A 14706-nucleotide genomic window follows, 5' to 3' on the forward strand; every position below is an offset into this window, starting at 1 on the left:
TATGCCTTCTGCTTTGTTCTTTTTCTTCAGGATTGTTTTGGCAATTATGGATCTTTTATGGTTTCACATGCATTTTAGGATTATTCTAGTTCTTTGAACTATGAGTAATTTGACAGGATTGTATTAAATCTAGAGATTTCTTTGGGTTGTGTGGAGAAGGAAATGGCAACCCACTCCAGTATCCTTGCCTAGAGAATCCCATGGACAGAGGAGCCTGGTGGGCTACAGTCCATGGGGTCACAAAGAGTCAGATATGACTGAGCAACTAACACACACACTTGGGTTGTATGGCCATTTTAACAATATAAATTCTTCCATTCCAAGAGCATGGGATATCTCTCCACTTCTCTGAATCATCTTCAATTTCCTTTATTAATGTTTTATAGTTACTAGTGTATAAGTCTTCCACTTCTTTTATCAGGTTTATTTCTAAATATTTCTTTTTTGGGAATTCAACTTTGAAAGTTTTTTTTTTTTTTTAATGCTGCTTCTAGAATATTTATCTTAAATTTTATTTATCTATTTTTGGCTGTGCTGGGTCTTCACTGATGTGTGCCGGCTTTCTCTACTTGTGGCGAGCAGGGGCTACTCTCTGGTTGCGGTGCATCGGCTTCTTAGGGTGTTGGCTTCTCTTGTTGTGGAGCATGGGCCCTAGGGCGCTCAGACTTCAGTAGTGGTTTCACGTGGGCTCAGCAATTGTGGCATATGGGCCCAGCCGCCCTGTGGCATGTGGAATCTTCCTGTCCTTTGCATTGGCAGGTGGATTCCCAACCACTGGGCCACTATGAAAATCTGGTACTGTTTTTTACATTCCTTTTCTGATATTTCATTGTTAGGGTAAATAAATGCAATTGATTTTTGTGCATTAATCTAATATCCTGCTACCTTGCGGAATTTATCAGTTCTAGTAGTTTTTGTGTATAGTTTTTAGGGTTTTCTATATATATAGAATTGTGACATCTGCATGTAATGACAATTTTACCTCTTCCTTCCCATTTGGATAACTTTTATTTCTTTTTCTCATCTGATTGCCGTGGTTGGTAGGACTTCCAATACTATCTTGATTAAAAGAGGTGAAAGTGTATGTCCTTGTTCCAGATTTTAGCAGGAAGACTTTTAGCTTTTCATTATTGAGTATTATACTGGCTATAGATTTGTCATGAATAGCTTTTATTATGTTGAGATATGATCCCTGTATACCCACATTTGTAGGAGTTTTTAACATGAATGGATGTTGAATATTATCATATGCTTCTCTGGCATCTATTGAGATGATCATGTGTTTTTGTCTTTTGTATGTGGTGTATCACGTTGATTTGCATACACTGAAGCATCCTTATGTACTGGGGATGAATCCACTTGGTTGTGGTCTATGATCTTTTTCATGTGTTGTTGGATTCAGTTTGCTAATGTTTTGGTGAGAATTTTTGCATCTATATTCATCAAAGATATAAGCCTGTGGTTTTCGTTTTTGGTAGTATCTTTATCTGGTATTGGTATTGGGGTGATGGTGGCTTCAGAGAATGTCTTTGGGAGTGTTCCCCCCTCTTCAGTTTTTTGGAAGAGTTTGAGAAGGATTGGTACAAGTTCTCCTTTGTTTGGTAGAACTGCCTGTGAAGCCATCTGGTCCTGGACTTTTATTTGTATGGAGTTTTAAAACGACAGATTTTGTTTCATCTCTGGACCTCCCTGGAGGCTCAGTGGTATAGAATCCACCTGCCAGTGTGGAAGACACAGGTTTGATCTCTGGGCCGGGAAGATATTCTGGAGAAGGAAATGGCAACCCACTCTTATATTCTTGCCTGGCAAATCTCATGGACATAGGAGCCTGGTGGGCTCCAGTCCATGGCATCACAAAAGAGTAGGACATGACTTAGCAACTAAACAACAACAACAACAACAACAAAAATTTCATCTTGAGTGATAGGTCAGTTCAAACCATCTTTTTGATTCAATTTTTGTATGCTTTATATTTCTAGAAACTTGTCCATTTCTTCTAGGTTGTCAAATTTGTTTGCATATAATTGTCTCTAGTGAATCAGTTATAAATATACATATAGCTGTTGTTCTGCCACTCAGTTGTGTACAACTCTTTGTGATCTCATGAATGGCAGCACACCAGGCTTGCCTATCCTTCACTGTCTTCCGGAGATTAAATCAAACTCATGTCCATTGAGTCAATGATGCCATCCAACCACCTCATCCGCAGTCACCCTCTTCTCCTCTTGCCCTCAATTTTTTCCAGAATCAGGGTCTTTTCCAATGAATCTGCTCTTTGCATCAGGTGGCCAAAGTACTGGAGATTCAGCATCAGTCCTGCCAATGAATATTCAGGACTGATTTCCTTTAGGATTGACTGGTTTGATCTCCTTGCTGTCTAGGGGACTCTCATGAGTCTTCTTCAACATTACAGTTTGAAAGCATCAGTTCTTCGGTGCTCAGCCTTCTTTATGGTCCAACTCTCACATCTGTACATAACTACTGGAAAAACCATGGCTTTGACTAGATGGACTTTTGTTGGCAAAGTGATGTCTCTGCTTTTTAATATGCTGTCTAGGTTTGTCATTGCTTTTCTTCTAAGGAGCAAATGTCTTTTAATTTTGTGTCTACAGTCACTGTCCACAGTGATTTTGGAGCCTAAGAAAATAGTCTGTCACTGTTTCCACTTTTTCCCTATCTATTTGCCATGAAGTGATAGGACTGGATGCCATGATCTTAGTTTTTTGAATGTTGAGTTTTAGGCCGACATTTTCATTCTTCTTTTTTAACTTCATTAAGAGGCTCTTTAGTTCCTCTTCACTTTCTGCCATTAAAGTAGTATCATCTGCATATCTGAAGTTGATATTTCTACCAGCAATCTTGATTCCAGCTTGTGATTCATCCAACCCAGCATTTTTCACAATGTACTCTGCATGTAAGTTAAATAAGCAGGGTGACAATATACAGCCTTGATGTACTCCTTTCCTGATTTGGAACTAGTCTGTTGTTCCGTGTCCAGTTCTATCTGTTGCTTCTTTACCTGCATACAGGTTTCTCAGGTGGTAGGTAAGGTGGTCTGGTTCCCATCTCTTTAAGAACTTTCCACAGTTTTGTGATCCACCTAGTCAAAGGCTTTAGCATAGTCAATGAAGCTGAAGTAGATGTTTTTCGTAATTCTCTTGCTTTTTCTGTGATCCAACAGATGTTAGCAATTTGATCTCCGGTTCTTCTGCTTTTCTAAAACCATCTTGTACATGTGGAAGTTCTCGGTTCATGTACTGTTGAAGCCTAGCTTGAAGAACTTTGAGCATTACCTTGCTAGCATATGAAATAAGTGCAATCGTGTGGTAGTTTGAACATTCTTTCGCATTGCTGTTCTTTGGGACTGGAATGAAAACTGACCTTTTCCAGTCCTGTGACCACTGTTGAGTTTTCCAAATTTGCTGGCATATTGAGTGCAGCACTTTAACAGCATCATCTTTTAGGATTTAAAATAATTCACCTGGAATTCCATCACCTCCACTAGCTTTGTTCGTACTAATGCTTCCTGAGGCCCACTTGACTTTGCACTCTAAGATATCTGGCTCTAGGTGAGTGATTAAACCATTGTGGTTATCTGGGTCATTAACAACTTTTTTGTACAGTTCTATATATTCTTGCCACTTTTTCTTAATCTCTTCTGTTTCTGTTAGGTCCAAACTGTTTCTGTCAGGTCCATACTATTTCTGTCCTTTATCATGCCCCTTTACATGAAACGTTCCCTTGATACCTCTAATTTTCTTAAAGAAATCTCTAGTTTTTCCGATTCTGTTGTTTTCCTCTATTTCTTTACAATGTTCACTTAAGAAGGCTTTCTTATCCCTCCTTGCTAATCTTTGGAATTCTGCATTCAGATGGGTATATCTTTCCTTATCTCCATTGCCTTTCACTTCTCTACTTTTCTCAGCTCTTTGTAAAGCCTCCTCAGACAATCATTTTGCCTTGTTGCATTTCCTTTTCTTGGGGATGGTTTTGATCACTGCCTCCTGTACAATGTTATGAACCTCCATTCATAGTTCTTCAGGCACTCTATCAGGTCTAATCCCTTGAATCTATTTGTCACTTCCACTGTATAATCATAAAAGGAATTTGATTTAGGTCATATCTTAATGGCCTAGTGGTTTTCCCTACTTTCTTCAACTAAGGCTGAATTTTGCAATAAGGAGTTCATGATCTGAGCCATAGTCAGCTCCCGGTCTTGTTTTTGCTGACTGTATAGAGTCTCTCCATCTTTGGCTGCAAAAAATACCATCAACCTGAATTTGGTCTTGACCATCTGATGATGTCCATGTGCATAGTCATCTTTTGTGTTGCTGGAAAAGTGTGTTTTCTATGACCAGTGCATTCTTTTGGCAAAACTCTGTTAGCCTTTGCCCTGCTTCATTTTGTACTCCAAGGCCAAACTTGCCTGTTACTCCAGGTATCTCTTGACTTCCTATGTTTGCATTGCAGTCCTGTTTGATGAAAAAGACATCTTTTTTTTGGTGTTCTAGAAGGTCTTGTAGGTCTTCATAGAACCATTCAACATATACGTATATCCACTCTTTTAAAAATTCTTTTCCCATGTAGGTCATTATAGGGTATTGAGAAGAATTCCCCATCTATACAGTAGGTCCTTGTTATTTATCTCTTTTATATATAGTAGTGTGTATATAATAATTAAGGTTATATGTGTATAATCCCAGTCTCCCAATTTATGTCTCCACCTCTTCCTCCCCGCTACCATAACCATAAATTTGTTTTCTACATCTGTGACTATTTCTGGGTTGTAAATAGGTTCATTTGTAACATTTTTTAGATTCCATGTATAAGTTATATTGTATGATGTTTTTCCCTGACTTACTTCACTCAGTAGACAATCTCTAGGTCCATGAGTTTCAGTGCAAATGACATTATTTCACTGTTTTTTTATGGCTGAATAATATTCCATGTATATATGTGCTATATCTTCTTTATCCATTCCTCTGTTGATGGACATTTAGGGTGCTTCCATGTCCTGGCTATTGTATATTATGCTGCAATGAATATAAGGGTGTATGTATCTTCCTCAATTATGGTTTTCTCCGGATATATGCACAGGAGTGGGACTGCAGGATCATATGGTAGTTCTATTTTTAGTTTTTTAAGGAACCTCCATACTGTAATCCATAGTGGCTGTTCCAATTTACATTCCTACCAACAATGTATGAGGGTTCCCTCTCTCCACACCCTTTCTGACAGGTTCTTTTTTATATTTTAGTTCCTTATTAAAATCTCACTGTATTAATCTATTATTTTCCCTAATACAGTTTGCATTCTTATTACTAATGCTTTGAACTCTCTATTGAGTAAATTACTTCCATTTCATTGTTTCTTTTCCACCGGTTTACTCTTGTTCTTTCAATTGAAATAAATTCCTGTATCTTGTCATCTTGCTTAACTTGTTCTGTCCCTATGAGATTAGGTGAAACACTTACCGACTCCATGGATGTCCTTGTGTGGAAGTGACTCTATACAGTCTGCATGGGTCCAGTGGCTTTGGTGGGAGAGCTGGATCTGACATGAGCATAGGTCACACCTTTCCCCATAGTGTTCTGGCAAGTGTCACATTGGTAGCAGGTGGCGTTGGAGATGGAGGGGCTAGATGGAGAGCTAGGTGTGAGCTGGGCCTTCTGCTTTGCTCAGTGGCTGATATCATCCCATTGGGAGAAAGGTTGGGTTCCAAGTTGCTGAAGCAGAAGCCCTAAGGTAGGCTCTGAACTGGCTCTGTTCCTCTTTGCTCTCCCCCTCCCATCACCCTCGCCCTAGAGCAGAGCAGGATTGGGCTGGACTGGGTCACAGAGGTGGTCTGTGTGTGGGCTATGGCAGTCCCAGCCCTAGTTAGGGTCTTAGACCACTTCTGATGTGCTGTCTCCATACGCACCAGTAGAAGTTTCCCTGCCCCCTTTCAGAGACTGTTCCATGTTCAAATGTTCCCAGCTCCATCCCTCAAAACTGAGCACTCCCCTTGGCCACAGCAGCCCTAGCCTTGGTGTGGAGCAGCATCATGGAGCAAGTGGGGCTGGAGTGGTACTCAGCTCAGGCTGGGGCAGTTATGGCAAAACCAGCCAGGGTCCCCTGCTGTTTCAATCTGCTTCCTCTGCCTAGGTTTCATACAGCCCTCCTATTTGTCCTAGTGATTTTCAAACCTGAGGGGACTCATCCACCTGGTGTTAGATTCCAGGGCCAGGGTGCCCAATATGTGGCTCAGACTGCCCCCTCCCCGTCTGAGTCCCCTCCCAGGAGCAGAGGTCCTTGATCGCTTCTCTTCCTTTCCTACCCAATTCTGTGCAGATTTTTATATAGCGTTGGTTGTACAAGAGTCTTTCTGCTAGTCTCCAGTTAGTTTTCAGTGAAAATTACTCCACATGTAGATATATTTTTGATGTGTTCATGGAGGAGGTGCGCTCTGCATCCTTCTACTCTGTCACCTTGATATGTCTCCTCTTTTTTAATATTAATGTCCACTAAAATTTGAAGTGCATCTTCACTACAATGGGTTAATGATCTGCTTAAAGCCATTTAATGTCTTGGAATCGGTTTTCTCACTGGTTAAGATTGGGTTTTGTGAACATATGTGAGAGAGAGAGGTCACTCAGTCATGTCTGACTCTTTGCAACTCCATGGACTGTAGCTTACCAGGCTCCTCCGTCCATGGGATTTTTTCAGGCAAGAGTACTGAAGTGGGTTGCCATTTCTTCTTCAGGGGATCTTCCTGACCCAGGGATCAAACCCAGGTCTCCCGCATTGAAGGCAGATGCTTTATGAAGGGATCCCTAGATGGTAGTTTCCTTTCAACTTTCCCATCTTTGCCTAGTAGCAGAGCTTAATGGAGAGCCATTAAGTCTGCACTGCACAGCTCCAGGGGGTACCATTCACATCAAGTAAGTGCTGCTCCTTGGGAGATCTGAGTTCATTCTTTCCATAGGTTATCACCACAAGGTGGGCCTGGCGAAGTGCGGGACTACAATCAGAGACACTACTTGTTGTGTGTTCTTAGCAAGAAGGCCAAGGGCCACACAGGTAGTTCCTGGTGGGCCAGTAGGTGGGCCCTCTCAGCCAGGAGAGGAGCTTTGGATTCCTGGGAATGATCTATGATTCCCTGCAATATAAATACAGCTTCCTATTTGAATCAGTCCTAATGAGATGGATGAAACTGGAGCCCCTTATACAGAGTGAAGTAAGCCAGAAAGATAAAGAACATTACAGCATACTAACACATATATATGGAATTTAGAAAGATGGTAACGATAACCCTATATGCAAAACGGAAAAAGAGACACAGAAATACAGAACAGACTTTTGAACTCTGTGGGAGAATGTGAGGGTGGGATATTCAAAAGAACAGCATGTATACTATCTATGGTGAAACAGATCACCAACCCAGGTGGGATGCATGAGACAAGTGCTCGGGCCTGGTGCACTGGGAAGACCCAGAGGAATCGGGTGGAGAGGGAGGTGGGAGGGGGGATCGGGATGGGGAATACGTGTAAATCTATGTCTGATTCATATCAATGTATGACAAAAAAAATAAATAAATAAAAAAACAAAAGATAAATACAGCTTCCTTAAAACCCTGGGCTAATAAATTGTATTATTAGCAAGTCAGTACTGCTCTGATCCCCTCTCTGTGCTGGTCCAGAGTCCCTGTCTGGGGGCGGACAGTCAGGACGGTAGGGCTCCTGGATAGACAGCCAGAGCAGAAGCTGTCTGGCTGAGGCCAAGGAAGAGACAAGTCAGACTCAAGGCTGTGCCCTCCAAGGACCCATCTGGGCCACCCCAGCCTCCCTCATCCCAGTCTGAGGTCCTTTCTCTGATGCCTTCCTACAAGTTCCCTGACCAAGGTGGGAGGAAGCCTGGGGGCTCAGTGCTACCAGCTGGTGGGGGCTGGAATAAATGGGGTGGTCACAAGCCCCCTACTCAGGGTGGGCCCAGCCTCTAAGATGGCCTTTGTGTTCCAGCCTCCATCCCACCTCCAATGGATGGAGCTCACACGCAGTCTTTGCCTTGCCCTCCTGTTTCCATCCTTCAGTATGGGTTATTTTGGTGGTGGTTTGCTACCCTGTCTAGTGATTTAGCCATAAACTTTACACTAACTTTCTTCATATGACAAGCATCCAGAAAAGTACATGCTATACACACACATACACACAGAGTTTTAAATAGTTGTATGAAAACCCTCATGTAACCACAATTCATGTCCAAGGTAGACCATTGTCAGTACCCTAGAAGCACCCCCTTCCTCTCTGCATTCAGGTCCTCAGTCACCCTGCAAAGGTAACCACTATCCTCACTTTTATCATGATTACTCTTGATATATACATCCTTGCTCCTCTTCATAGTTCCACCAGCAACATATGAACCCTTAAACGTCAAATTATAGTTTTGCCTATTTTTACACTTCATATACATCAATTTATACTACACATTATTTTGTGATTTTTTTTTACTCAAAAATTGTTTATAGGATTCATCCTTTAAACAGTTTCATTGAGGTATAACTAATTAACAATGTTCTGTTGTCTTTCAAGAAAATTTCTCAATTTGTTGACTACTTCTGGTAAGTTTTCAGTGCCTTGAAATGGCTGCTTTTGATCATTTTGTCCAGTTTTACACTTGCTTTTTTTGCAGAGGATAATCATTGACCTCTTCATGCTTCAGTAACTAGAAGCCTCTCTCATGATTTCTTACTTCATTCCTTTTTATTGTTGCCATTGTGCAATAATCCATGGTATGAGTGTACTTCAATTGACTTGCTTACTGGGGATGCACATGCCAGTGTAGTCCATTATGGATATTCTTAAGACTAGTGGCCTGGTATATCGGCCTGCATACTTATTAGTGGAATTGTTAGTCATAGGGTATATTAGTTTTCTATTGCTGCTCTAACATATTACCATATATCTGGTGGCTTAAAACAATCCAAATTTATCATCTTACAATTCTAAAGGTCAGAGTCTAAAATGGGTCTCACTGGGATAAAATCAAGGTGTCAGCAGGGCTATGTTCACCTTTGGAGATTCTCGGGGAGAATCTGTTTTCTTGCTTTTTCTAACCCTCTGGGGGCTGCCTGCATGCTTTGGCTTATGGCCTCCTTTCATCTTCAAAGTCAGTGATGGCTGGTGGAGTCTTTCTTGTGCTGCATCATTCTGGTTATCCTGGATCATCTGGGGGGTTCCAATGAGGATCCAGCTAAAGATCCTCAACTTATATCTTCAAAGTCTCTTTTATCCTATAAGGTAATAACAGGTCCCAGGGATCAGGATGTGGACATTTTGAGAGGCTGTCATTCTACATTTAATACATTTGTATGATAAATCTTAAAAAAAATTTTTTTTTATTTATTTTTGGCTGCGCTGGGTCTTAGTTGCTGTGGGTGCTTTTTTCTTTTAGTTGAAGCAAGCAGGGGCTACCCTCGAGTTGTGGTGCTTGGGCTTCTTATTGCGGTGGCTTCTCTTGTTGTAGAGCATGGGCTTTAGTAGTTGTGGTGTACAGACGTAGTTGCTCCACAGCATGTGGGATCTTCCTGGATCGGGGATTAAACCCATGTCCCCTGCATTGGCAGGCAGATTCTTACCCACTGTGCCACAGAAGCACCACCAGGGAAGCCCCTATGATAAATTTTAAATGTATTACATAAGGACAAAAAAGGACTTCCCAGGTGGCACTACTGGTAAAAGAACCTGCCTGCCAATGCAGGAGACACAAGAGATGCGAGTTTGATCCCTGGGTCAGGAAGATGCCCTGGAGAAGGAAAGGGCAACCCACTTCCGGATGCTTGCCTAGAGCATCCCATGGACAGAGGAGCTTGGCAAGCTACAGTCTATAGGGTCACAAAGAGCTGGACACGGCTGAGGTGATTTAGCATGCAGGCACACAAGGATAAACAGAAAGCCTCTGTTGCTGCACATCCTTGCTAACACTTGGATCAGAGCTTAAACATTTTTGCCACTGGTCTGTAAACTATCTCCTAAGGGAATGGGGGAGGGAAGTTCAATCATTTCTCATATTTCCAGCCTCTGACCAAATCCTTCCACAAACAGTATTGATCGTCTACAACTAACCTGCCTTCACCTGCCTGGATTTTCAGCATTGTTTGAAGTAGCCTGGTCCCAACTATTAGACTCCTTATATTTTAGACATTCCATCAGCCTGCTGGCTGTCTTACATGCAGACTTCATTCCTATCTGTTTCTAAGTGTCTTCTAGTCCCCATCTGCCTAGAGTTCTGGTATTTTAACCATGTTCAATGATGACTCTATTTGAATGATTATGGAGTGGTCATGTGCAACTGAAGAGGCATGGTATGACACCCTAAATAAAAAGCCACCACCTTCATGCCAATATTTCAACTGCTCCATTGGCCATGAATTTGGTGCTAAAGCTTGGCTTGCATTTACACTAACTGGGGCTGATTCATTAGAAAAGACCTTGATGCTGGGAAAGATTGAAGGCTGGAGGAGAAGGAGATGACAGAGGATGAGATGGTTCAATGGCATCACTGACTCGATGGACATAAGTTTGAGCAAGCTCCAGGAGATGGTGAAGGACAAGGAGGCCTGGAGTGCTGCAGTCCATGTGGTTGCAAAGAGTCAGACATGAGTAAGTGACAGAACAACAACTGGGGCACTAAAAGGTTATGAAGCGTGAGTAGCAAAAGTCATCTGAGATGGAAACCCAAAGTTTCCAGGGGATTTCAAGGTATAACAGAGCTCTGAGTGTCAAATAGCATGGCAGAGGAAACATTTTCCTGACCTTAAAAATATTTGCCATAAAAAATGCCTCTACTACAGCCAGTTTGATGTTGAAATACCCTCAAAGAACTAGATTAGCACTTTTTGAAAAGTCTACAGCATTTACTACCAAATTTCACTTCCCAGGTAGAAGCACAGAAACTAGAGAGAATGCTGGGGTATACTTCTCACAAAGTACAGTCTCACAGAATTCCCATTTCACTTCTACTTTATGCATTGGAAATTTTCAGCATGGGCATAGTGCCCAGTATAATAGCACATAAAACAGATGTGCTTTTCCATTCACATCGGTCAGGAAATTTCATATTAAGCAGTTCAATAATTATATAAGAAATGTCATCTATATGGTAAAATATCCCTATAGACTAATTGATATTGGAAAAACTGTGTTAAAGGGTATAAATGCTTGAAAACTGGTGTCAGGAGGAGAACTTCCAATCTGTAACCAGGAAGTTTCACATTAGGCAGTTCAGGAAAATGGAAGCTGAAATGCTGGCCAGAACTCTTCCTGCTACGTCTCCCATACCCAGGAGCAGGGTGCTTTTAATAGCTGGCCACAGGACGCTTGGAGTCCACTTTTAAAGGCATTAGAATGGCTGGGGTGGCCTTTCAGGGAGAGCGCCTCGAGAGGGACAGCAGCATTGCTAGAACTCCTCCTCTGGCAGCAACCAGGTGCTCAGAACGAGGCGATGGTCAGTAGGACTAAGAAACTGGCTTTTGCTGGCCAGCTTGATAGTTACTGAGGTCTGGAAAGCATCACGAGACAGGGACCAACCAATGTCTTCACAATCGACCTCTCTCCTCTGGTTTTCTTGCTTTGTCCTCCAGCCTCACGAGTAAAGGCATTCCCACAAGATACTGTCTCTAGCCCTTCCCCTTTCCTTACATGCTTTCCTGTTGTTCCATTCTCTCTTGGTGTATAAGTGGAAGACTTGCAATGATATAACCACAGCCCTGCTCTTTTGCCTGAACTCCAGTTCTCTTTGGTCAAAACCTCAAGGTTTCCAAAGCTGCCGCTTACGTCCCCTCTCAAGCTTGTTTTTCCTCTTAGGTTCCCCAGTGCTGCTGATGGTGCCCCACACTTAACTATCTGTTCTTCACACTGCCTTCCAAGTCATCTCTCTGGAATAGAGCGCTGATCACACCACCCACCTGCTCAAGAACCTTCCATGACTCCTACTGTTATGGAGTCAAGTCCAAACTTGCTGCCTTGGCATCAAATCCCTCTAAGACTTGCTTCACCATCGTCGGCTAAACTAATTAAACTCAAAAGCTTTTGCAAAACAGTGGAAACTATGTATAAAATGAAAAGACAACCCACAAAATGGAAGAAATATTTGCAAACAATGCTACCAACAAGGGATTAATCTTCAAAATTTACAAATAGCTCATGTGACTCAATATAAAAACAAACAATACAAAAAAAAATTGGCAGGCCTAAATAGACACTTTTCCAAAGAAGACATATAGATGGCCAAGAGGCATGTGAAAAGGTACTTACCGTTGCTAATTATCAGAGAAAGACAAATCAAAACTACAGTGAGATCTCACCTCACACCAGTCAGACTAGCCACTGTCAAAAAGTCTACAAACAATAAAATCTGCAGAGGATGTGGGGACATGGGACCTCTCCTACACTATTGGTGGAAATGTAAATAGATACAGCCACTGTGAAGAACAGTGCAGAGATTCCTTAAAAAACTAAAAACAGTGCCCCCATATGATCCAACAATCCTACTCTTGTGCATACATCTGGAGAAAAACATGGTTTGAAAGGATACATGCACTCCAATGTTCATTGTAGCACTGTTTACAATATCTGGGACATGGAGGCAACCCAAATGTCCATTGACGGATGAATGGATAAAGATGTGGTACGTATATACAATAAATATTATTCAGCCTTTAAAAAGAATGAAATAATGCCATTTGCAACATGGATAGACCTAGAGACTATCACACTAGGTGAAGTAAGTCAGACAGACAAATATGATATCACTTATATGTAGAATCTGAAAAAAATGATACTAGTGAACTTACTACGGAACAAAAAGAGACTCACAGACTTAGAGAACTTGTGGTTACCAGAGGGGAAGGGATAGATGGGGAGTTTGGGACTGACATGTATACACTGTTATATTTAAAACAGATAATCAACAAGGACCTACTATATATATAGCACAGGGAACTTTGTTCAATACTCTATAATAACCTAAATGAGCAAAGAATTTTAAAAAAGAATAGATCCATTATATGTATTACTGAATCACTTTGCTGTACACCTGAAACTAACACAACATTGTATACTCCAGTATAAAAGAAAAAAAATACAAAAGCCTTCCCTGGTCCTTCCAATTTAGCCCAACTTCCACCATCTCCTCCGACACGCACAAATGCGCACATTGCTTTAAGCACAAGCAAGGGAGCGCTGCTGGAGCATTTTGCTGCTTTTGCATTTTTTCAGCCTTAACCTTTGCAATGCAAACCTGACAAATCAAGCCTTGTCCTTAGGCAGAGTTGGAGCTGGCAGAGCGCAGAAAAGGTAATTATGCTCAGAGCAGAGCGCCTGTGATGACCTCTGCATCTTCCCCTTGCCTACCTGGGAGATAGCTCTCGGGCAGGTCAGCACCCTGTCCAGGGACAGAAGAACCTGGAAATCAGGCCAGGACAGTTCCTGCAGCAGCACCTCTGCTCTGCATCTGCATGGGCCCTTATGCCGATGATCCCACACATGGGATTTCAGGTTGTTTTTTTTTTCCCCATGGTTGTGCAATCTACAGCTCACCAAAGATCCCCAGAACTGAGCAGCTGCACCCTGTCCCACCTTCCCTTGCAACTGGCAAAGAAGGTTTCAGAGGAGACAGTCTTCCCTCTGGTATCAAACATGAATCATGCTCTGTGCCGTGAAAACCTGTATGCAGGGGAAGGTCTTGACCTCTTGCCACGAACCCAGGGAAGAGCCAAGTACCTTCTGGCCGTGGTTTTGGCTTTTCCAATCCTCCGTCTTGCATGAGCTCAAAGGCAAAGGAGACGTTCAAGACCTGGAAAGAGAAATGAAGTGTGTGAGGCGCTGCATACTCATTCCTGGACCCATGCGGCTCCCTGGGACCTGCCCCTGGAAAGTGGAAGAACCAGCACTGTAGCCAGAGGGGCAGGGGCTGAGCTAAACTGAGGCTGGTTTTTGAAGCAGAAACAAGGCAGCCAAAGCGGGCCTGCCACCCGGAGTGTGGACGAGGCCTAGCCTCTGTTGGTGAAGCACTCCCGGAGGAGTTAAAGATTCTCTCCGTGTCCTACTGTGTTCCTGTGTCACTGCCAGGACTGTAAACTCAGGAACGTATGTGCTCACAGTTGAAAGAATCAGACAGTAAGACATCTTCAAAAGGACCTTCCTGGTGGCGCAGTGGTTAAGAATCTGCCTGCCAATGCAGGGGACACCAGTTTGATCCCTGGTCTGGGAAGATTCCACATGTTGTGGAGCAACTAAGCCCGAGAGCCACAACTACTGAGCCTGTGTGCCCGAGAGCCCGTGCTCCACAACGAGAGAAGCCACCACAGTAAGAAGCCCATGCACCGCCATGAAGAATAGCCCCAGCTCCCCAGCAACTAGAGAAAGCCTGTGAGCAGCGAGGAAGACCCTGTGTGGCCAAAAATGAAATAAATTAAAAAATAAAGTTTAGAAAAAAAAAGACATTCAAGAGGCAGAGAAAGGTTTCTGCTTGGGACCAAATGCCTGTTGTCTAGCAGGTGGGCGGTGGCAACCCAGGAGAGGCTTCAGAACTCGGCTGAGCGGGATCCTCATGTCCAACCACTCTGCAGCCACCTTCCCTGTCACCCCTGGGGAGGGATGAAGCGGGGCTGTGGCCCCCAGCAGGAAGGTGTGGCCAGGCCACCAGGGTGCAGGGGAGGGATGCTCAGGG

The 14706-nt window shown here is 42.8% G+C and overlaps 1 protein-coding gene across 2 annotated transcripts in view; it reads right to left on the reverse strand.

The window, feature by feature from the left end:
* Positions 1-14706, reverse strand: part of PARVA (parvin alpha) — a 172534-nt gene that overhangs the window by 12752 nt on the left and 145076 nt on the right. For both annotated transcript variants that reach the window (XM_043482462.1, XM_043482463.1), the window contains one exon: positions 13758-13830. In XM_043482462.1, the coding sequence (XP_043338397.1) occupies positions 13758-13830 (73 nt within the window). The remainder of the gene's footprint in view (positions 1-13757; positions 13831-14706) is intronic.

This window comes from Cervus canadensis, chromosome 11 (genome assembly GCF_019320065.1).
Source record: "Cervus canadensis isolate Bull #8, Minnesota chromosome 11, ASM1932006v1, whole genome shotgun sequence".
Classification (NCBI taxonomy): domain Eukaryota; kingdom Metazoa; phylum Chordata; class Mammalia; order Artiodactyla; family Cervidae; genus Cervus; species Cervus canadensis.